General features: G+C 40.8%; 1 protein-coding gene and 1 long non-coding RNA gene across 2 annotated transcripts in view; both read right to left on the bottom strand.

The window, feature by feature from the left end:
- Nucleotides 1–14,166: 14,166 nt before the first annotated feature.
- The window catches only part of lamb1a (laminin, beta 1a), a 75,977-nt gene continuing 64,538 nt past the window's right edge, over nucleotides 14,167–25,605 (bottom strand). The window contains exon 33 of the mRNA XM_077515493.1: nucleotides 14,167–15,403. Within this exon, the coding sequence (XP_077371619.1) occupies nucleotides 15,264–15,403 (140 nt within the window). The 3' untranslated portion in view covers nucleotides 14,167–15,263. The remainder of the gene's footprint in view (nucleotides 15,404–25,605) is intronic.
- On the bottom strand, nucleotides 17,331–18,277 carry LOC144015470 (uncharacterized). The gene is made up of 2 exons (XR_013282718.1): nucleotides 17,746–18,277; nucleotides 17,331–17,455 (listed from the first exon to the last, which is right to left on the bottom strand). It is a non-coding gene; the product is annotated as an uncharacterized LOC144015470 (long non-coding RNA).

The following is a 25,605-nucleotide window of genomic DNA, read 5'->3' as shown; positions in this document are numbered from 1 at the left end:
TCAAGGGAGTCCTGGCCAAGAGGCAGCAAAACAGTTTTCATTACAGTTACAAATAAAAGTTTCACTTACAATCACATAAAAAATTATATAAAACAGTTACAAATCAATGAGGCCGTCTCAAGTGCTCTTAATCTGGATCTAAAATCGTTCAATGAAACAAGTTCCGTTAGTTTCCAGTCCTTTTGCAACATGTTCCATGCAGAAGGGGCAGAGAAAACAAAAGCCTTTTTCCCCAGCTCAGTGCGGGCAAATGGAACAGAGAGCAACAAAAGATCATTGGAACGCAAAGCATAAGAATCAACACTTTTCAATGTGATTAAATTACAAATATAAGAGGGCAGCAGTCCAAGCATAGCCTTGTAAATAAAAATGTACCAGTGAGTCAACCTCCTGGTGGACAAAGGAGGCCATCCCACTCGAGAGTACAGTTCACAGTGATGGGTCAAGGCTCTACAATTTGTAACAAACCTCAAAGCAGCATGATATACAGAGTCAATCTTACTCAAACACTGAGCTGAAGCATTCATATACAACACATCCCCATAATCTAAAACAGATAAAAAAGTTGCAGTGACAAGACGCTTTTTGACCTCAAAAGAAAAACAACATTTATTCCGAAATAAGAAACCCAGTTTTAGTTTGAGTTTCTTCACGAGGTTCTCAACATGGGGTTTAAAAGTCAAAGTGTCGTCAAGCAAAATACCAAGATACTTATATGTATGAACCACCTCTATTTCATTTCCCTCCACAGTGGACACTTTGGGGGGAAATTGTGGGCTTTTCCTGGAATTTGAAAACAACATCAGTTTAGTTTTGTCCGCATTAAGGACTAGTTTTAGTTGCAGAAGTGTGTGCTGCACAACATTAAAAGCTTTCTGCAACGAAGCAACAGCAGCAGCTGAGCATGAGCCAAAGGAGTAAATTATTGTGTCATCAGCATAAAAATGCATATTGGCGTCCAACACGCTTTGTCCCAGATCATTAATGTACATAATGAACAGGAGGGGTCCGAGCACAGAGCCCTGCGGCACCCCTTTGTGAACACTCAAGAATTCAGAACATAAACCATCATGTTTAATACATTGGGTCCTGTCACTCAAATAATTTGTGAACCACGAGACAACATCATCTGACAGACCAAGACTGATGAGCCTTTGCTTTAAAACTGTGTGGTCCACAGTGTCAAATGCCTTTGACAGATCAATAAAAAGTGCAGCACAGTATTGCTTTTTATCAAGAGCAACAAGTATATCATTAACCACTTTTATAGCAGCAGTCATTGTGCTGTGCTTTTTCCTAAAGCCTGATTGCAAATTTGAGAGCAGTTCATTTGAGTAGAGAAACTCTTTAAGTTGATCACACACAAGAGATTCAAAAATTTTAGATAAGACACACAAGTTTGATATTGGTCTGTAGTTTGTTAAAACAGCTGGGTCACCTCCTTTTAAGAGAGGAACCACAAAAGCTGACTTCCATACTGCAGGGATTACTTTGTTTTCAATTGATCGATTAAAAAGTACTGTAAGAGGCATTGCAATAAAATCAGCAGCCATTTTCAAAAAGTAAGGTTCTATCAAATCTGGTCCTGGAGGTTTTCGGTGATTCAGAATTTTGAGAGCCTTATGAACTTGCTGTACAGTAAAAGGTACAAATCTAAAATGTTCTCCAGAAAACATTTGAGAATTTGTGCATTGAGGCAAAGAGGCAGCTCCTGTGGAGTCAAACAAAGAACCAGATGACACAAAATGCTTATTAAAGCAGTTTAAGATCTCAGTTCAGTCATAAACTGGAATTGAATCCTTCAAAACAAAAGTAGGAAGAACTTGAGGGCCTTTGTTCACAGAAAAACCCTTGATCACTTTCCAAAATTTTTGTGGATTATTGAGGCTCTCAGAGGTAACAGCTAAGTAGTATTCAGACTTAGCCTTTTTAATAAAAGAAGTACATTTATTTCTCAGTTGTTTAAAAATAGACCAATCACGAACAGAATTACTTTTCCTGGCTTTGGCCCATGCCACATTACGCTGATGAATGACATCAGACAACTCTGGAGAGAACCAGGGGTTTTCTCGCCCCTTTACTCTGAATTTCCTTATGGGGGCATGTTTATTTACAATTTTTTCAAAATTTTCTTTAAAAAATGTCCAAGCTAACTCGACATCTGGCAACAGATTTATATGTTCCCAATTAACAAAGGACAAATCATGATGATAGGCTTGTTCATTAAAATTCTTTAAGTTCCGCTTAAAAATAATACGTGGTTTAGATTTGGGGATTTTTGTATTCATAAACTGTATCCGGTGGGTCTTCATTCACTGGAGTCTCATAATAGTTCTCTGTCTTTCTGCGCTTCGGTTGGTGTATAATTGTTCCTCCACTATAATAGACATGCGGCCCTTCTCCTACCTCTAGAGTCAGGGGGTGAGGCACGTTCAGAGTCGCAGGTCGAGGTATGTCATACATCGGGGTTTCGTATCCAGGCGGATTCCATCCTTGCCGCTCGAGACGTCCCCTCGCCTTGGCTGAACAAAGTTTTCCAGGTATTACTAGCTTGCTACAACCTTGCTCTTCCTCCATCTCGTAGCTCCGTTTCATGCTTTCTTCTTTTGGTCTTGTCCTTTAAGGATTGTTGCATTTTAACATCTCATTAGCTCCTCCTCCTTTTCTTGGGGGTTGGCCTTCATTACACAGTTATCTTTTCTATATACAAAAATTTATTTTCTTTTAAATAGGAGGGTTTTTTTAATCTATTGATAATCAATTTTCCTAGCTTTTTTTTTATCTTTTGACTACTTATCTTCATCATATCTGGTCCGCAATTCAGCCAATCTTTCTTGCATCTGATTTCGTCGAAACTCTTGATAATCAAACAACAGGGCCGTTGAGGGTCCTGGTGGCTTCTCCTGTTCGAGATTCACGGGGGTTTGGTTGGACCTCTGTACCTTGGCTTCTACTTCCGCGATTCTTTTTTCCAATTTTCTAATCCTTTCTCTCATTTCTCTTTTCAGGGAGGCTTCTTCATGGAATTGTTGAACTAAAGACACCCAATATGGCCTAAATTGACCAAGATCTTGGAAGAGATCATGTTGAGTCGGTACTAATCCTCTTAGGATATTTTCTACTAATTCTTTACTTGTTTCTAACCTGGTTATTCGATTCTTCAGCTCAGCAATCTCGTCTTCCATCTGCTTCTTGTTGTTACTTCTCTGAAGATGTGGAAAGCTGTGCATCCTGGCGTCTGTTCCAAAGGCGTGACAAAACTATCTTGAGGTTCTTGTGTTCTCTTACCTCATCGTCCTCACTGTCTTCGCTCAACTCGAACTTATACTTTTTCTCTTCTGGCTCCTCCTTGTTAGGGGAGGCGCTCTCTCCCTTTGCTGGCCCTTCCCTCCATTCCGCCTTTGACCTCGCGGCTGGAGTTTCCAATACTTTACCCATTTCCATCGGTTCCTCCTGGGATAAAATGGAATGAGGGGCCTTTCTACATTTTCTCACCAATTCCTTCCATCTAGGTGATTTATACTGACATGGGTTTGCCTCGTTAAAACTAGGGCATCCACGTAGCGACCAATGTCTTTTGTGGTCGCCGGCCACATTTCCTTCACCGGTACAACCCGGGTATGGACATCCTTGCCACCATTTTTTCTTTGGGCGACCTCTAAGGTCAGATTTTCCCCTGACATGGGTCACTCGTTCTTGCCCGAGCCTTCCCTCACTTAATGAACTCGCATTAAGTTTTTCTAGCCTTTCTGTGGCCACCTGAGCTAATGCCATCATCTTCTCATTACCACTAGGCCTTATTTTGTCACTCTTTTCATCTCTATAGGTTCTTACGTCTTTACCACTATACATTCTTATCTGTGCACTACTATGGCACTCCCCATAAAAAGTACATTTGGGGTGAAGCTGCTTGGCCTCCTCCTCCGTACTCATTGACACTACCATTCCCAATGAGTATATACCCTCATAAGGTTTCATGGCCATCATTATTTTTACTTTTATCCAGTATCCTGGGTCAGACCTCGTATCTTGTTGAGGCGACACCACTGGACTCACCCTTACTACTGCTGTTTTAGCCTTATATTCCATCCTATTCAATGTAGCATTCATTAACACATTACTACTACACACACTACTAATATTTATTACCCTTTCTTGTGGGACGTCAGGTAATGTTTCCATCGGAATATCCCCTCGGGCTAACACACCCTTGAATACTGTGGCCCAGGGTACCCTTGGTTCAACTACACACTTAGGTTCAACATATATTAGAGTTGGCGTCGCCTCTGAGCCAACAATAAGCGGAGCCGGGCGATACTCACCTCCTCCTGGCGGCCAGTTGTTGTAGAGCAGTGCCTGAAATCTCGGGTCGCACATCCTCTCGTTTATCTCCATCGGCCAATAGGTCAACAAATCGGAACTTAGCAACTTTATCGGGGTTTCTGCTCTGGTTAGCTGCCACCCTTCGGCTTCCCCAGCTCTTATTAGTGAACCTTTTCCCATTCTCATCCAACAATGTTGACAATACAATACCTTCTCTCCATCCCACATACATTTACAATACTGTGCATCTATATTCTCTTGCGGGGCTAAATCCCACTGAGCATGCACTTTTATTCTAGGTAGGCTCTTTATTCTACAATACCCACATACCTGTATTTCAAGTATCTTAGCCGTGCCTACCTCGCTCAAATCCGGCTTAAGCTCGTCCAACCAGCCTTCGTCGGATATCTGTTCCACATTCCACTGGCTCCTCGACTACTCGCTTCCACTACAAATTATACAGGTCAAGGTAGCCAGTTGCCAACTAAAATCTTCTACTCTATTAACAATATATCCTCTTACTGCATTTATCCAAAGATTAAATGCCCTACCAACCATTATTTCCTTTTCAGTCCTCCGCACGATGACAGCTCCTTTCACCATAGCGAGCTTGACAAAGGGCGGAGTGGCTGGTTCCATTTTTTAATTATTTGTCTTACTCCTTAACTTCAGGCTGAATTAACTGGCATTGGTTTCAGCTGCTCTACCCCTTGGAGTCCCTTGTTTTTCAATCGCACTATATTTCTGTCTAAAACTTCTTCAATAATGTCAGATTGGTCATACATTGCTTTTACTGCCTGGCTACCAGATGGACCATGAGATTTTATCCACACTCTCTGTCCTACCTAAAATGGGCACTTTCCCTTCTGAGTGTTTTCTGTACTTTGCATTCGTCCTACCTCAGGAGCGACAAAGGGGCGCTGGTTTAATTCCTCTGAAGGGGAAGGTCTATCTGCTCTGCTCCTCCCATTCAGGTCCTTGACCAACTCCACCAATTTTTCACTCCATTCTTTTCCATTAGCATTTTTCCCGAGCGAACTTTTAACTAGGCCAATGGTTCTTTCAACCACTCCATTAGCTTGAGGGATGTAAGGCGGAGAATAAGTTCTTATTATTCCCCACTTTTGACACCACCTGTCTATTGTAGCGGTTTTGAAATGAGTTCCATTGTCAGTTCTTAACTCCCTCGGTATGCCTAACCACATACAACCCTCTTCCAGTGTTTTTAGTACGCTATTAGCATTCGCACTACGCACCACTTTTAATCCAAAATGTCATGACATCGAATCAACAAGCACAACAAGATACTTCTCACCTTTAGTGCCGTTTACTCCCATGGGGCCTGCTACGTCCATGCAAACTGATGCCCATGGAACAGTGCTTTTGATCGTCAATCCGTCCACTCGTTGCCCTCGGCGTCCTGCATTATACTTATTACCCAACTCGCAATTTCGTATAACTGAACGGATTTTCTTTTCTGGGATCCAAAGTTCCAGTTTCTCCAGCTCCCTCTTTGTGGGCAAGGCACCTCCATGGCCTAGTAACCTCACACACAAACTCATCTGGGACCACTTTTCCTTCTTTGGGAGTATTGTCCCGTTTTTCTGCTCCTACAATTACCAATCTTCTCTCCTGGACATATTTATCACTAGCGTGTTTTATAGCCCGCTTTGCTTTCTTATTGTAGGAGTGGAGCTATCTATTTCCGAGGCCTTCCCGCGCGCTTTGGGTTTCAGGGACGTACTATAGCTCCTGGCTACTCAGCTCCGTACCGGTGTACGTTGCCTCTACCTCTATCGGGACTACCGCCTTCGGGTTTCCTACCTTTACTCGTCGGCGGATGTCCTCTCTCAAACGGTGGGGTGTGTTATTCTTTTAGGTCGGTTGCAATCCTTCCCACTTCTCCTTTCCGGGATACGACTTTCTTCTTGTGCCAATGGACACTCCTGTCGGGGAACTGAAAAAGGCTGCCTCCACTAGAACATTAGTCTAGTGGAAACTCCTACCTTCTCTCCTTGGTTCTCGACGACTTTCTTCTTGTGCCAATGGACACTCCTGTCGGGGAACTGAAAAAGGCTGCCTCCACTAGAACATTAGTCTAGTGGAAACACCTACCTTCTCTCCTTGGTTCTCGACGACTTTCTTCTTGTGCCAATGGACACTCCTGTCGGGGAACCGAAAACTTAAAATGTTTTCAAAAACACAAGGAGGAAAGGCAGAGGATGGGGGATCAGGGATAGGTTTGTAGCGGCAGCCTCTGTCAATGTATCCGCTATCCAAGAAAAGGGACTATAAATTGCTCCAGGCACCCCACAATAACCAAGCAAAGAATATGGTAGTTTTGCTAAAAATGGATATCTGAGATGACAAACAAATAAAATGGGCAACCGCACCCAATATGGAAAGCCTAAATAGCGCAAACCATAGTTTAACATCACAAGGTTAGAAGAGACTGCCTCTCTCCGAGCAGCCTCTCAACATTAACTCTGTTCAAGCCCTCCTTCTTTTTGTGGACAGGCCTGAACCGCCCCTTAACTCAGCCCCCCCCCCTCAGGAAAGCGCGATGCAGCGCGCTCGGCCAAGTACACTATCAGTACCTTCACAGCTGACCAGAGCAGCAGGTCGCTGTTAAAGCTCATTCACTTTGAATGGCTTTCTCACACTCAACCTCTCTTAGAGTGCAAGTCTCCTGGGGAGCCAGTCACCGTTCCTTTAACACAAAATAGTACAATCAATTCAATTCAAAAATCACACTAGATTTTCACAACTAAAGAAGTTCTTTTCCATGAAACACCATTCATCAAAGAGACTATTTTGTGTTAGCTCAGGGTCGTATGACATGACAATTTATCAGCGAGTTCGCTATCAGCTCTAAGCACTGTGCCCTCCGCTCAGAGCCGCGCTCACTCGGGTTCCTGTTTGGGCTTCGATCGATCCCGATTTTGACAAAAATGAGTCAATCGGAGCCCCACGTTATGGGCGCCACATGTCAACTTCCGCTTACCCGCAGGACTTAAATCGGGAAATGGTCCTGATCGACTCTCCAATTAAAGGGTTAGTAATTCCCCTTTTTCCTCACCAGCTCTAAGGCGTCAGCGTGAGGAGACGGGAATTAGATAAGCCGATATATCAAAGTGGATTCACCTAGGTTTGTTCACTGTCTTCTTATCATGAGGCCAATCCGTTTTCATCCACCTATCAATCCTGAGTGAGTAACCACACAGAACCCAGGAATAATAGTCTGAACACCTCACTTACATTGGCAGCTCCACTTCTCTGAGTTGTTTGCATTTGTTATTGACCTAGTCATTTAATAATCCTTGTTAGGATCATACGGATTTGTTTCATATCAAGCAGGAGTATTTGACTTTATTAATACAGAAGGAAACACTGGTTAGAGGTTATTCGAGTGCACTTACCTTCTTCCGGACGTCCGATGCTGTTGTCCGTCTTAAAAATAATAATAATGCGGACTTATAAAATGTCCAAAAAAATAAATAAAATAAAAATAAAAAGAAAAAGAAACAAATAAAATAATTAATTCACAACTGGTTTTTCAATTATTTTATTTGGTCTTATAAAATGACCTTGGACTTATAAAAATGTCCAAAAAAATAATAATTAAAATAAAAATTTATTTCATTTGGTCTTATAAAATGACCTTGGACTTATAAAAATGTCCCAAAAGAGTAAAATAAAAATTAAAACAAAACAATAAACTGATTGATTCAAAAATTGTCTTTTAACAATTTTATTGACAATAATAAAATAACCAATATAAATCATAAAAGTCACATTTTAAAACTAAAACATTAAATCAATAAAAATTAAAATAAGAATTGAAAACAGGAGATCAGAAATAATATTTAAACCTTTTATAAGAGCTTTCTAAGATTGATCATTTCTCAAAAAAGCTCAAGACCTGATTCAAAAGAAGATGTTTTTGGCTAAAAATAATAATTTAAAGATATGGGAGTGTATTAAATGGCCCCCACCCTACACGCGATTAGTCATTCATATCTTCCTCTTAAACACCTTATTAATAAAAGTTTTGTACTTTACCCAATCTGTGAAGAAAGTTCCATTCACGGCGAAAAGTCAAAGACCCTTCGTAAAAAACCTAAGTCCCAAACAGCAGCGAATCCGTCTTCAGAAACACACTCCATCCAGACCACATCGCAGGGAAAAAAAGAGCGTAGATCCCAGCTGGTGAAGACTTTTTATCACTTTGGGTCATATCACTGATTTCCTCAAGTGAGTGTCCTTCCGCATATCAATGCGCACTTGTTGAGACTTATTCTCAGTAATTTTCCACAGATGAGTCATAAGGATGAGTCATAAATACTTTACAAATGAGTCATAAGTACACAACGTTGAATAAAAATATGTCAAAGGTCTTGGCTCTATTCGACAATGATAAACGTTAAAATAAATAACATCATAGATATATTAATTAAGCAAGCGTGAATAACATGTATATACATGACATGTTAAATCCCAAAGTCTCTCAGGGACACTTAACAGGTTAATTCTAGTTCTTGTTTCACATCTTGTATGTCATTGTTGAGAGAACAAACAATACATACAGGTAATCTTTTCAATGCAGTTACAGCAATGTTATCAGCGATAACAGACAGTATCGCTTGTAAATAAAAGAAAAGACAGCAAAACTTTATAGTTGGCCTCAATGTGCTGTAATCATTGATCCATAAATCAGGTTAACAATTGTCGAATATAGATTGTGTGTGTGTATTATTACTTAATTCAGGATATCATTTATCTACACTAAATTCGTGTTAGGCCATTGCCCTTATATGGGGTGTCCGGGCTATGCTGAGTGGGCGGCTTAGTTGTATAGGTTTGGCGGCATCTGGTGGTTACTTTAAGGAACTTCACCCAGAGGCCATATAGGGGTTTGGCTTCCAATCATGTAGACACCAATTGGTCTCTAACTAAGAATTGAGTGTAGTTCATTAATTTGTTATCTAATTTGACATGATATGGCTTTTCATCTGACCCACTCAATCCACTCAATTCAACAACAGAAAAAACAAAATACAAAACAATCAGGGGTGCATCAGTACAAAACAGTGAATTATAAAGTCCTCTTAATGAAATGGTCTTTAGACAACTCACAATTCCTTGTCCTGTCATACGGGGGCCTGGTCAGATCTCTCTGACGTGACCTCTCGGGCCTGGATTGGCTGGTTTGCCTCAAAACATCACCACACTGTGACCTGGACCTGCTGCTGTGCCTTGAGCCCCGAGTCTGCCGTGACCTGGACCTGCCAGTGCGCCTTGAGCCCCCAGTCTGCCGTGACCTGGACCTGCCAGTGTGCCTTGAGCCCCCAGTCTGCCTTTACCTGGACCTGCCAGTGCGCCTGGAGCCCCCACTCCTCCGTGACCAAGACCTGTAAGTGGGGACATTGCTGTGTCTGAACCTGCTGGACATAGCAGAGTTACAATTAAATCACCTCGACAAACAATGCCATCCATCCATCCATCCATCCATCCATCATCTACCACTTATCCAGGGTCGGGTCACGGGGACAGCAGGTTTAGCAGGGAAGCCCAGACTTCCCTCTCCCCAGCCACTTCATCTAGTTCCTCCGGTGGGATCCCAAGGCATTCCCACACCACAAGAGAGATATAGTCTCTCCAGCATGTCCTGGGTCATCCCCGGGGCATCCCACTGGTGGAACATGCCCGGAACACTTCTCCAGGGAGGCGTCTAGGAGGCATCTGAACCAGATTCCTGAGCCACCTCAAGTGGCTCCCCTCAACGTAGAGAAGTAGCAGCTTGACCTTGAGTCCCTCCTGGACGACCAAGCTTCTCACCCTATCTATAAAGGAGAGCCTACGGGGGAAACTCATTTTGGCTGCTTGTATCCAGGATCTTGTTCTTTCGATCATGACCCACAACTCGTGACCATAGGTGGGGGTAGGAACGTAGCTTGACCGGTAAAATCAAGAGCTTCGCCTTTCGGCTCAGCTCCTTCTTCACCACAACGGACCGATACAGTCTGCATCACTGCAGACTAGGCTTGTCAAAAGAACCGATACTTCGGTACTAAGTCGATGCCAAGATTCTGAAAATGTGATGGTACTGCCTTTTCTACAATACCCGAAGTACCGTTGGTACCAAGGCAGCATCTGGCCGGATCTTTTGCGTTGTTTTGAGGGTGTGTTTTTTTTTTTTTTTTTTTTTTTAATCCCACACGCACTCCCACAATTTTACATCATGTAAGTTGTTTGGGGGTTGTTAAGAGTGCTTATCTGTCAACCCACGCAACTACCCTGACGCTGCGACAATAAGGAAGCAGAACGACGGTCAGTGCGTGCAACTAACATGGACGTACGTCTGCGTCGGCTTCAACTGCGGCGGAAGATACCTTGCAAGTAGTTGAGAAGAAAAACGACAAAAGTCGCGTATGGAAGTACTTTGGATTTGAAGTTGATGAAGAGGGATTAATGATCGATCCTCAAATCCTGTATGCAAAAGATGCCGAAACCGTTTCCAGACGAAAGGGGGACACATCCAACTTAGTGAAACATTGACAACCAGACTTATACAAAGAATTCAAGGTGAGTGCATTTGAATTCCCGTGTTTTCATTGTTGCCTATCTAAACTAATAATGTTAGTATGATGACCCCACTTGCTTGGTGAAGTAACGTTAGAGTTATCTTCAGCCTCGTCTGTCCCGCATAATAAAGTTAGGTAATGCAGCTATTTTACTGAATCACCTCAAGTAACATTAAACAACCCTGAAATAACGTATCAAACGTTATTCGTTATTTTGTGTGCCCGCGTGCGTGTGTGTGTGAGGCTACGTGCTGAAACTGGTTGGTAAATAAGCACAGTATGAGATTTGTATTTATTTATTTATTTATTGAATGCTACAGGACTGTCTCAGAAAATTGTGATAAAGTCCATTATTTTCTGCAATGCAATTAAATAAGCAAAAATGCCATCTGGATTCATTCCAAATCAACTGAAATCAGGGTTCTTGCAGGAATCACTGAGTGAAATTTTAGACCTTTTTTTTTAGACCTTTTTAGACCACTATGAGAAAATTTTTAGACCAACTTCACGACCGACCGAAGACCCCTAAAAAAAAAGGGGTGGGGTCACATATTTGATTCTCAAAACCATGTCAACTTGCAGGGCTCTACACTAACTTTTCCACTACTAGCACTGGTGCGAGTAACATTTTTAGTTGCTCGCACAGCACAGGATTTGGTCGCACCATTTTTTGTGGAGGTGTAGCATGACCTTAGGCATACGCAACTCGATATATTTGCAAATATTTGATTGGAACACGAGTTTTGCCTGCAACATCAGTGGCTATCAAAACATACGATTCATTTAAATATTCAAAACTTATAGTGACATTTGTTGCTTGTAGACGCTAATCTTAAAACATCTCATTTGCACCGCCCCACGTACCTTAGCTCCCGCCCGCCTGAACTACGTTGATCTACAATGCAAACGCGCCCCTTCAAATGTCTCCTTCACTTTGAGCACGCAAATAACAGAAACAACGCAACACGCACATTTGTTTTTGTTCTTTCTTTTTCTTTCTTTCTACAGAGCAGACACTTCTCAGAATGTAAGGAGCGGATGTAAGAATTTTAGACTTGGGTAAATTAAATTTTAGACCTAGGATGAAAATATGGCTGTTTTTTAAGACATTTTAGGCCTAAAATTTAACTTTCTGAATTTTAGACTTTTTTTATTTATTTTTTTTTAGACTTTTTAAGACCCCGCGGAAACCCTGTGAAATATTGCATGCCTTTTATTATTTTAATATGGCTGATTATGGCTTACAGCTTAAGAAAACTCAAATCCTATTAAAAAAAATCCTTTCATCCTAACCAACTCCTCCCACCCGGAACTCCCCCTTCGTCCCAACGTCCCGTGGGTGAATTATGTTCCCATTACTACACTCTCTCACTCTCACTCTCACTCTCTCTCTCTGTGTCTCTCTCTCTCTCTCTCTCTCTCTCTCTCTCTCTCTCTCTCTCTCTGTAGGCCTCAGTATGCTTCTGCGAGAGGCTCGCGTCGAGGCGTCACGTTGGAGCTCCGCTCGTGCGTTTGCCTTCCGACTTGTGCGCAATACACATCGGTGTCTGCTGGAGTTTCACACCAAGTCCCGCTGTCGCTATGGCTGGGCCGCCACAGAGTGGCGATTCCTCTGCATTTTATGACGGATTCAGGAAGTTCAATTTAATTCAGAAACACGAAACAAAGCCGGGGGGAGAGTAAGTTCATCACCGTGGCAATTAATTATTGCCAATTTGCACCGGTGTCGGCCGTAAACTCGCCAAAACACAACAGCCGTGCGCTTAGCGAACACAGTTTTTTTTTTTTTTTTGTTATTGTTGTTTTCCGCCTCTCGTCCCAGGCACATATCCACATGCACAGCCGTGGTCTCCGAGCAGGGAAGTCGATTTGCGCCGCCAGTTGCCTTCACGGAAACTATCTGGGCGGGGGGCGGGGAGAGAGAGAGAGAAAAAAAAGAAAAAACGCCATCGAACGGACCAATCAGAAGCGAGCGACGGCCCGCCATCAACGTGCGTCCAAGGATTGGCGACGTGTGCACGTCGGCCGGCCACGAGCGACGCAGCACTTAAAATTCATGGCTCGCGTCGATCATGTGATCGACGGCGCTCATCGACGCGAGAGCAAACGTGGAGGCATAAATTAGGCTTTAAGGCCTCAGTATGCTTCTGCGAGAGGCTCGCGTCGAGGCGTCACGTTGGAGCTCCGCTCGTGCGTTTGCCTTCCGACTTGTGCGCAATACACATCGGTGTCTGCTGGAGTTTCACACCAAGTCCCGCTGTCGCTATGGCTGGGCCGCCACAGAGTGGCGATTCTTCTGCATTTTATGACGGATTCAGGAAGTTCAATTTAATTCAGAAACACGAAACAAAGCCGGGGGGAGAGTAAGTTCATCACCGTGGCAATTAATTATTGCCAATTTGCACCGGTGTCGGCCGTAAACTCGCCAAAACACAACAGCCGTGCGCTTAGCGAACACAGTTTTTTTTTTTTTTTTTATTGTTGTTTTCCGCCTCTTGTCCCAGGCACATATCCACATGCAAAGCCGTGGTCTCCGAGCAGGATGTCGATTTGCGCCGCCAGTTGCCTTCACGGAAACTATCTGGGCGGGGGGCGGGGAGAGAGAGAGAGAAAAAAAAGAAAAAACGCCATCGAACGGACCAATCAGAAGCGAGCGACGCCCCGCCATCAACGTGCGTCCAAGGATTGGCGACGTGTGCACGTCGGCCGGCCACGAGCGACGCAGCACTTAAAATTCATGGCTCGCGTCGATCATGTGATCGACGGCGCTCATCGACGCGAGAGCAAACGTGGAGGCATAAATTAGGCTTTAGTGATGGATTTCCCCATCTGCGCGTGTTTAGTGAATTAGGCGCTCCCTAATTGCTCCATTTTTGTCGGTTAGCGCGGTGCAAAGGCGACGCAAACCTTTTGGGAATAGACCCCTTTGTATCTTCAGCTGACTCATACATACCTCAAATAGAACACAGGAAGGAACAGCTGGAACTCTTTATAGATTGACAGAAAACAAGGGGGAGGACGTCCTCTGCAAGGCCTACTTGAGCTTGACTCCCATTTAATTCCTAGGAACGTGAAGGTCACAACGTTTAAAGTTTTCCTTGTTTAACCTTATAAGGCAAAACAAACAAAAAATATAATTATAAAAACATTTGTGAATAAATGGTGGTCAACTGCTCAGGCTCAGATGTATTCCTCTAATATTCTTGTGATTTATGTCACTACACTTTACAAGACCAAAAGCAAAGCAGCTTGACCAGCATTTGGCAGGTTAAAATCCTTTATTACAGGCTTTTTTTCAGGATCAATTAACAATTGGCGTGACGCAACAATCAGCAACAATAATATTGGACTATATTTCAAATACAACTTTCAAATAAAAGTAATATTGATGGCCACCAGGGTTATAATAGTTTTGGATTTGTCATTTTTATTTTGTTCCAATTTTTTTGTTTTTTTAAATTCCGTTAAAATCAGTTTTGGTTTTATTAGTTTTAGTATGAATTTTAAATATATAGAGAGTATTTGTAGTGTGTGTGATTTAAAAAAAAAGTCACTAAGTGTTGTCTAATAAAGTAAACTACTTTTCTTATTTTGTATTGCCAAACAGTAATACTGAAATGAACCCGAAAGCTCATGATTTATGTATAATTGACGAGAATTTACATATTTGTGGTATAGTTTTATAAATGTAAAACAGTTTTCATTTTCAAAAACATTTTTTTCCCCCATTAAAAGGGCCTGTCTGCCGGTTTCACTCAGAAAAATGCACTTTTTAAATACAGGATTTAAACAAACAAACTACTTCTCAATTTATTTTTCATATCGTGTGGGGGTGATTTGGTCCTAAAACCCCCACACCCCCAGCCTGTATTTTGCTATTTTGTGTTTGTTTTGTAAACAGCTTGCCGTTTCTGTGGGGGAAAAAAATCACCTCCACACATTATGAAAAGCCCATATCTATAAATTGAGAAGTTGTTTGTTTAAATCCTGTATTTTAAAAAGTGCATTTTCCTGAGTGAAACCGGCAGACAGGCCCTTTAAAGACAATTTTAGATTTTTCATTAGTTTCTGTTAACTATAATAACCTTGATGGTCACATTTGAAGAACTTAATTCTTGCAGTCCACTGATTTAGCATTCAATATTTCAATGAGACCACAATTACAATCTCGTTCAGTTTTGCTATTATGAAGGCACAAAGAATCGATCAGCTTCATGTAGCTACAGTATTAACAGCAAATGGACACATTAACTCAAGGTAAAACAATTCTATTCAGTAGTAACAAAAACATTGAAAAAAAAAATTGAGATCAAGAAGTAAAAAGGGTGCTCATTTTTCCAGCATTGACCTTTGACCTTAGAATAAACAGGTGCTATAAACTGTGACTTTGTGGCTGATTTGCTGCAGCACTTCCTTAACCGAGGCCTCCAGCTCCACCAGCTGTTCTGCCTTCACCTCAAGCGCGCGATGGTTGTCCTCAAATGACTTTTCCAGCTCTGAAATGGGAATGGAGAGATTTACTCTAAATTGTTAGGAATATGCCGCTTTTGTATATTTTCCCCGATACATCAGTGTCACAGGGTTGCTACATTGTCTACTACGAGAATTATTTTTCTGTGGCAGGCGTTCTATCAGAGGAGGTAATGGTCATTTAGAAACTGCACATATTTGCAGAGGTCATTTTGACATCTTTAGGCAACCTAAATCAGCATATCCACTCACTCCCGTTAGTCCAGGCCAAAACGGCATTCCTTCCAATAGGTCGCTTGCACATCGTAATGCATCATGGGAGTTTTTTCTTCGGGCGCCATATTGGGTGTCCGCCGGTTCACAAGGTACACTCGCGAGTTACACGGTAGAGCTTATCAACCTGATGTCATTTTCGCAGTATTTTCACGATTTACCGGAAGATCAAAAACAACGATACAGGCAGAAGGTGTCTCTGTGTGGCGGGATTGATCCTAATTACGTCCTGACCAAGGGTGATTTTTTTTTTTTTGACGGAGAAAGCTTGCTGGCCAAATGTGACGTCTCTGGACATCTTTCACTACCTCGTGTTGACAACATGCTCCATAACACGCCAACAAATCCCTGGAGACTTACAATTATTTTGTAAGCGGGTGGAAACAGAGTGTAAACTTTAACATCGCATCAGAAGAAACGGTTGCTGTTGCACGTAAGTAAACCACATGGTGTTGGTAATTCTGCACACAAAAATGTTGATTTGTTCTCAGGCTTCCTGTTATCATTGTGTTTACATGCACAGCTGGGTTTACCTGATGTGGTTTTTCTAATAATTTTATAACAGGCAAATATGGCAGAGCGTATAAGAATAAAAAGTAACTATGCACAGCCTCCCCGTGGCTTAATTAAATTTAATGCTACCCTTTCACTAGTTACATGTTACTTAATCAACTTATTCTAAATGGTTAAGGTTAACCACTCTCAGAGGACGTATTTTTAGTTTCAGTTTCCAGTACAATAAAACGTGTTCATGGTAACTACTGAGCATACTGACAGCTTTTCTTATGATCTCACGGTTAAGGAGGCTGTCACAACACCCAATTTCTGTCTGGTGCCGGATGGCAACAATTCCCATCACTTGTCACGACAACACCAATATTATTACCAGGTATGTATGGCTTTACTTTTTGTAGTTTCTTATTTAATTCTATGTTTCATATTTTCATTACAATGTTTGTAATATTTTCAGATTCAGGCACAGATGAGTTTAACTGGACGGACTTCTGCGACTTTGTGGTGTGGACAAAGTGTGATTGAGCGAGTCCACCCAGATCGCTCGTTTTGGTCAGCTGGAAAAGCCAGAGTTTTTTTTTCCCAAAGTCCCCTCCTTACCTGAACTGCTCGGGAGAGCATTTACTAGATCAGCAGTGGACTTCCAGTGTTCCTGCTCAGCCGCTGTCACCTACCACTTGCTCATGTACTTCAAAGATGCGGAATAAAGTAGTTTTTTGTGCTGCAGCAGATTGTAAAATCAAATGATATCACTTGAAGTGTGCCAATCTAGACTGCCAAAAGGACAGTGGTTTTGTGACAAGTGTGAAACAAGGATTATTGGGAAAACTGAAACACAGTACTGGTACTTGTCTTACATTAAACAAATTTAAAAGAGAGCAACTTTTTCCTCTGTACATAGTATAATGAAAGTCATTGCGTACCCCATCAACATTACATCATACCGTCATCTCAGGATGGTAGGCACCTGTGCTAAAATAAATACATTAATTAACAGTTCAATTTATCCCTGAAATTACTACATCTAATCATTATTCACTTCATTTTTTGTGCTTTTAGAAATAATAGAGATTTATGCCATTACTTTAAGAGGGACCATATTGCACATTGAGTCAAATCCTGTCATTTGTCTTATGTATAGCTTTGTAAACAAACCCAACAATAGAATTTGTATAATCGCTGCCTTTATTAGCTCCAAACAAACAGTCGCATGTTGTCCTCCTCCAATGCTTTGATGCTCGCCTTCGTTTCCATCATGTCATTGGCAATCAAGTCGGTTTGGCATGAGATCCCTAAAGAAATAAAAATGTAAAAAAAAAAAAACACACACAAAAAATATGGTACCAGTAATAGGTTTAATATAGTACTGTTCCTGTAACTAGCCTTTTTTTTGTCAGTGTAAAAGAAATGGACACATTTGGTTGCATTTTTTAATGTATGAACATTGCTACAGGCAAATACTTATTTCCATAACCACTTCCAAATGTCTCTAAAATATAAGGTGCGTGTACACACACAAACATAAACACATACATTCACTCATGCATACAATATATCATGTAATGAATTCTGAGTGGCATACCAGAGTCAATGATGTCAGCAGTACTTGAGGGTACAGGTTACTGGAGCCATCTGGCTGCATAACTGCAACAAACTCTCTGCCACTTCGAGTCGTCTTTTCTTTGCTTGTCTCTCCTGTGCACGTTCATATCTGAGACATAGATGTTGTAACTTGGGACCCAACTTTAATGTTGGAGCCCAGTCGGGATGATTGGACAGAAAAACGGGTGCAGGGCGACCTATTAAAATAAACAAATATATAAACAAATAAAATATGGAAAGACTGGTTATTTTGCCGCAGTAGGGTGGCCGTGAATAAGTTCTCTAGCATGATGTGTAGGCTACCGGGGGTCTGTTTTCTTGCATCACCCCCTTCTGTCTCTTTTTTTCCAAGTTTACATTTTGCCACCAAAAAACATGTTATCGGCATTAAGAGCCCAAGACTAATCAATCCAATTTCAGCAGTAAACACTTTGCACTGGCACTACTTGGGTGAAAATGTTCGATGTTAGCTTTCGGCTAACGTCCGCTAGCCAGCTTGTACTACCGAACTTGCTTGCTCATGAATCCAAAACATAAGCAACTTGCCCATATATGGGCGGGAAACGTTATTAATCCTCATGCATTAAATAAAGGTAAACAAGCTTACCGCTCACAAAGTGATGGCTGCACACACGAGCCCAAAGTAACGACTTCCCTCCGGAGTCCGCACTCCTCTGTCTCCAGGCCCTGGTTCCTAATTATTTTCGGAATTCGGAAGAAAGGCCGACCATTTTCCCCCTGGGCTTTGTTCGAACAGCCAACGATGCAGCAACAATGTACCATTTTAAACGCAGACAACAAACGTGATAGATACGTGTTAGACCGAATCACTACGTAAATGGAGGCCACCCAGCATGGCGACTACGACAAATCCGAGGCGGAAGTGACGACATGTGCAAGCGACCTTTTCCTGCTGACATCGCAGCCTTATTTGGCCACCCACCAACCATCCACACCGCCATCCGGTTCATTTGTAACATCCAAAGTAGCAGCAATTGAGACAGCAACACTGCCTCCCCGTGGACGGAGGAGGAACGGGCCTGAGAGGCGTGAATATCTGAGGACTTGTGTGTGTGAAAATCTCAAAAGCAGCGTGATGTTTGTCTCAAAAATAAATTCTCGTGCGCGACAATCCACAAACACACTTTCGACAATTCGCAAGCAAAAGTAATGGAAAATGCACACGCGAAATTTAAAAAGGCATGTGAAAATCGCGGATATATTTGTGCATCTGAAAAACACGTGAAAATCAAGAAAATGTTTGTGGATCTCAAAAACACGTGAAAATCAAGAAAATGTTTGTGGATCTGAAAAACATGAAAATCACGGATGTATTTGTGGATTTCAAAAACACGTAAAAATTATGAATTTATTTGTCTGAATATTTTTTAGACAAATCTCTCCCCATACTTTTAGTGTTTGTGTATTTCTGGTTTCAGTGAAAATGGGACTGTCTCCAGCAGCTTCAAGTCTGCTCATCATCATTTACAGTACCACCATCCAAGAAAAGTTAAATAAAGTTAAATGCTAAATTAACAGCACTGCTAATTAGCAGAATCTACTTTTATTTTTCTGTTATGAAGTTTTTGAAACGTTATTTTTTGCATGCATTTTTTAAATACCAATATGTAATTCTTGTTTTTCATGATTTTCATATTTACTGTTTCACAAATGGAAAAAAACAATAGGAAAGCATATTATTACTCCTTGTTGGGCAGCATTATTAAAATGCTGGTCTGGTATTTACCCCCTATGTCCCCTTAGCATCATATTTTCCGATTAATAGTTTTCCCACTTCTTAGGAGTTATAGCCTGCCCTGTATTAACTGGTATCATCAGCTGCTTGACCACAACTAGGGTTGCAAATTGTCTCGTTTTGGGCTAAGTTGTTATGTCCCGTACGGGACCTCAAAAGTCCCGTAAAATAATTCTCAATTCTTACATGAAATGCAGCAAACGGCATCTTTGCCATTTTTGGACCACGGCTGCTCCCGTAGGCTGACGAGTGACAAGGAAGTTGCTGGTAGGCAATAAAATGAGTTGCTGGGTGTGACGTTATGTGGAGATCTTGCAAGGTGTGAGAGAGAGAGAGAGAGAGAGAGAGAGAGAGAGAGAGAGAGAGAGAGAGAGAGAGAGAGAGAGAGAGAGAGAGAGAGAGAGAGAGAGAGAGAGAGAGAGAGAGAGGCACTTCCTGGTTTCGTCACAGCTTCATGTCGCCTACACCCAGTCTAAACGCCGATCTTAATACGTTGGTTGCGAATGTATCAGCGGGAGAAATACAAGATGTATTCTCGTACTATTCATTAACAAATACTGCCTAATTTAGCTTGCTGGCAAGTTTCACAATCAGCGCTTAACACAGCAAACCACACTCTACAGGTCCTAGATCAGCTAAAACGGCAATGTCACTAAGCACCTGTCAGCCAATCACAGGCCTCAGGCATCGTCACGTGCATTTTTTGTAGCGGCTTATACTGCACAAGTGGCTAGAAAATAATAATAATAATAATAATAATGTGTAGTGTTGTCCGGTCGGTTAGCAAGAGAGAATGGATAAACTTGTAAGAAAGAAAAGACTGTGCTGTTACAACAAGTATCCATGGAAAAAGTACATTTGGTGAGTCACACTCTTCTTTTGCATTTTTTATTTTTTTGCACCTGTCTTTTTTTTTTTTTTAAGGAATGAGACAAATTGTGGTTTCTTTGAGGTTTTATATGAGGTTACATAATGATGGTCTGCAGTAAGGATTAAAGGGAATGTACAAACTTTGTGCATTTCGAATCTAATCAGGATATACACTGATTTCACACATCATGCTCACACCACCATGACACCGCGCCGTGCACCTGTCCCTTATTTCAGGATGAGAAAGTTGGCAACCCTAAGCACAACTATTTTCACCCGGTCAGCAGACGTTATGTGATCCTGGAACAAGTTTTTGTAGTGGTTTGAATGTTGTTTATCGCCATGGCACGTTCAAGCAACGAGGCTATGGAGAGAAATTTGTGTCTTTATTTTCAATCAAACAAAAAAGGAATTTGCAATCAAAAAAAAATTTCAATCAAACAAAAAGGGGATTTGCAATCAAAAAAAAAATTCAATCAAACAAAAAGGGGATTTGCAACCTCAAATAAATTTTAATCAAACAAAAAAGGGTTTTCATATAAAATAAAAATTTGCAAACAAAAAAAAACATTTCAAACATGGATTTGTATTTTAATAAAATCTTTTGCAAGTATTTTTTTCATTTTGAATCTGTTTTTTGGTTGCGAATCTGTTTTTTGGTTGCGGATCTGTTTTTTGATTGAAACCTGTTTGAACCAGATTGAAACAGAAGGGGAATCTGAGTTGTAGGTGTACTTTTGCAATTACACTGACTAGATTTTTTCTTTGAGAGTGCGAGCAGACCAAGGGGTAGAAAATGTAAACATAGCGAGATGCATGTTTACTGTAAGAGGAGCAGGCCAGGGCAGTTTTATTGCTGGTAAAAGCGTACATAACCAGAGGAAAAAACTTTATATGAGTAAAAGTTCTTGGAGTTACTGTAGCTTTCATAAATGTATTTGATATTACAGATCCAGCAAGCTGAAGAGACACTACCGTTGGACCATCACGGTGAACACGGGATCGTTATACCTGACATCCACTGTCGTTTACCTGAGGAAAGACGTGTTGCTTTACTGCAAATCAATCCAAACAAGGAGTCCTTGAGTTTTGGTCGCGTCATTTATTTGCAGACTCTCAATGTTGCTTCTAGTGCTAGTGTCTTGCGGCCCAAAGGGTCATTTAAATTTATGTAAAAAATGAAAATAAATTCCTGTGTAAAACAGTTTGACTTTTATTTCATAAAAAAAAACATGCATATGAACTAACAACCAGTCAATTATTCAGCATTTTATAGATTTTATACAGACATTTTTCTCAAGAAATGATTGGCCTGCCAACAAGAAATCAAGAAAGCTCAGAAAATGAACTGTTAAACTTAAAACAAACATTTTGGTAGGAACAGCCTGTAATTACTCAAAAAAAATGAAATGGATGTGAATTTTTTCTTTTTGCCCTTTCAATTACACTGTGTCAAATCTGGCATCAAAGGTGATAGCAGTCAGTAGATGTGATTTAAAGGAATGGTAATCACTCATATGAGCAGTTGGAAATGTAATGGTGTTTGTGCAGGGGGTAACATAATGTGTGACCTGGCATTTGTACCTCACAATTGTGGTCAAAGTTTATTGATATTTTAAATTGCTCTCTGTCTGACATAAGCAGGTGCTTGTGGCCCTGCTCAGTTATCCACAGCATCACCTCATGAAGAGAGGTGACCAACCACCAACTTCATCTTCTGCATCTAAAAAGTAAAGAAAAGTGTGCTTGAATTAAGTACCAAACATGTAAAAAAAAAAATTCTGACAAAGTTATGTTTGACACATGTTTTGAACATTATTGAAACAGGAAAACTACAATGAAACAATCACAGGAACTAAATGTATTTATATTACGTAATCTGTCACTTCCTCTGTATTTCAAACACCCAAGACATAATAAATGTAGCAGAGGCTATACTTATTTCAATGACCAGAACTTCTCATAAGTGATTAATAATTAGCATTTTATTAATGTAATGATGTAATGTAATAAAATAATCATGAATAAGCATAATAACAGCTATCTCAGCAGGCCGTTTATTTGGGCCGTTTCTCGTACCAACAAAACATCACGATTCATGACTAGACTAACCAAAATCAAACGGTTACGTGGCCTGGATCCGAGTAGTAGCAGTGTCACCGCTTTGACGGTGCATGAGTTCCCCCTCTTTTTCAACCTGACTCGTACAGTAAACAACCAGGACCAATAAATAATAATCACAGAATTATCACGAATTTAATCTCTACTTCAAACATCCAAGATTTAGGGGAAGCAGCTAGTGTAAATAAATTCGATTCCCAGCCCTGCCTGTATGTGAAACAAATGCAAAGGTTTCTTTATGAGTATAAAAAAAAAAAAAACAACTTCATCCTAACAGCTATCCCAAATTAGCCGTATATTTGTGTTTTGACTGCCAACAACATAGCTTCATGACTGACTCATGTATCGGACCATCAGTTACCTAGCTAGCTAACATGGCTAAGCAATGCTGAGTGAGTGATTACGTTAATTGTAATGGTTAGAACAAATCACCGGATAAACGATAGATCAAGGGTTGCTTTTAGATAAATGTCAGATAAACAAAACGGAAAACTAGAAGTGGGGGGGGGTGTCATATTTACCTCGATGCTGGCGGCGACTGGACAAAATGAACCAGGAAATAGTCAGACGAACATTGTCACACCCCCATTCCTATCTGACCAATGAAAGTTGTCGCAGCGGCTTCCAAGCTGACCAATGACAAGGCTTCTATCATCGGTTGAACGGAGGACCCCGCCCACACAACACAGAAAAAGATTCGCAACCAAAAAACAGGTTTCAATCAAAAAACAGATCCGCAACCAAAAAACAGATTCGCAACCAAAAAACAGATTCGCAACCAAAAATCAGATTCGCAAACAAAACGAAAAAAATGCTTGCAAAAGATTTTATTAAAATACAAATCCATGTTTGAAATGTTTTTTTTTGTTTGCAAATTTTTATTTTATATGAAACCCCTTTTTTGTTTGATTAAAATTTATTTGAGGTTGCAAATCCCCTTTTTGTTTGATTGAATTTTTTTTTTGATTGCAAATCCCCTTTTTGTTTGATTGAAATTTTTTTTTGATTGCAAATTCCTTTTTTGTTTTATTGAAAATAAAGACACAAATTTCTCTCCATACGAGGCAACCATGGCAGCGATTTGCAATCAGCTTGCAGTTTAAGCGTTGTGCCCGTATAAGGAAGTCACCAGATTGTTCTTTTGTCGTTGATCTTTGCTGTTCTGCAGCCACTCTCGCTCCAGGTTTTGATCAGTTTCCGTTTTCCAGATCTGTTTGGTTTTGGTGTTGTTTTGGCAACCCTCCTTGCTCAACTTCCCTCTCGTTGTAAGGCACATTCACTGCCTTCTTTCTGTAAAGGGCGTTGTTATTTTCAGCACTGTAGTGTTCACCGTTCCTTTCTGGTAGTTTTAACTTTTTTTCCCTACTCATCAGTCATGCTATTTGTTTGGACCACTTTTTGTTGAGTTTCTTCTCCCAATGTTTTCAATGTGCTTGCCACATTTGAATCTGTTATCAATCAGGACTTAATGTGATCATCACTTCCCCTATCATAGTTGCACACAGTTCATTTCCGCAAAACGTTATTTTTGACAAAAATAAAAATGACTCAATCAAAACAAACAACGCTTTGATTAGTTAGAGCATAAACTTTGTTCCGATTTTGAATTGCATTTGAAAATGCAATTTCAAAATTCAGTTTTCAACTGTGGCATATTAATTAAAGGTACACTCAGTATTATACAGTGGCATCTAGTGGTGAAACAATAAATCATTCGAAAAAAAACAATAATTGTTTGTGTTAGTAGTATGTAAAAAGATATGTTGTATCTCATAAACGTACTTTTTTTTTAAATATAACGGTTAGTCTAGAAATCGCAAATTATCTTACATGTCCGGGCCGCGGCTTCTAGTGTCCGCCATGTTTCGCCGCCATCTTTCTGCTACGGGTGCCGTCAACGACAAATTTCAGCGCTCCATTTCTTAACGCGTTTTTGGAACGCCTTTGCAGACGCACTTCCGGTTTGTATGGCGACCGCATGTACACGAAGAAGAAGAGTTTCCGGTCCCCGAAGAGAGCATTATCAAGCTATCAATTGCTTTGGGAATTTATTTTATTTCAGCGCGACAAAACAAGAGTTTATATTGTAGCCGCATTTGCCAGATGGAGAGAAATGAGGAACAGACTAGGTTTGGGACGTGCCGGTGCCTTCGACTGCTTTCTACTTGACCGGTAAGTAAGAGTACATTTGTGTTTACGTTTTGAGAGCGAGAGAAAAAGTATACATCGTACTAATTAATACGATGTTCGTACCTTTGTTTTACGATCACTGTATCTGTTGATTAGCAACTCCGCACCACTCGAACGATTTCGTTATGAAGCTACTTGCTTTGAAAAAAAAAAAAAAAAGATTCCCGCTGGCACGTTATATTTAGAGTAAATGCGCAAGTTATTGTGTAATGTAATGTAACTGTGATTTCGGAGGTATATTTGCCCATAACTTCAATGGAGAATCTAAAGCATACTGTATTAGTGGAGGAGTTGAAAATTATTTTCGTTGTGGTTGGTGAAAATAGTGTTCTCGAAATTAATTTTCGGCAGGGAATAACTTTCTGGACTTAAATGCTGGCTGTACCGTAAGCACTGCTAGAGTCTGAACTCTCTCACTCAAGTGTGTACTGGTCCATTGTGTAATTGGGTGCACAAGAATTTACAGGCTGCTACGTTTTCCACGGAAACTCGACAAGCAAGCAAGCAGCCTTTGCATATTCTATGCAGTCAAGTTACTTTTATCTAGCTAATACAATGTTTTGGGCCCAAAAACTAAAGATCTTACCTCTATTTTGGGGGCTTTGTTGGAAAGTTGGTGACATATAGTAGTATCATCAATTATTTTATTTTATTTTATAATTTTGTTTTTGTTTGTGTCACACTAGATCAACAGCCAAACTTGAGGGCTTCCAGAACCATATTCTGATGTATACAAGCATTCATGCACCGTTTAAATACATCACCGACCTGCAAGAAAAAAAAATATCAAGGGGAGAGTCAGCAGCCATATTGGAATGCCCCGAATGAGGACACTTGAATGGAGGACCCCAGAAGGCTTCGGTGTTGTACCACCAGTATCTCCACCTACCATATCTGAGCTGC

Source organism: Festucalex cinctus, chromosome 3 (assembly GCF_051991245.1).
Source record: "Festucalex cinctus isolate MCC-2025b chromosome 3, RoL_Fcin_1.0, whole genome shotgun sequence".
In the NCBI taxonomy this organism is placed as follows: domain Eukaryota; kingdom Metazoa; phylum Chordata; class Actinopteri; order Syngnathiformes; family Syngnathidae; genus Festucalex; species Festucalex cinctus.
This window is presented reverse-complemented; position numbering and strand designations above follow the sequence as displayed.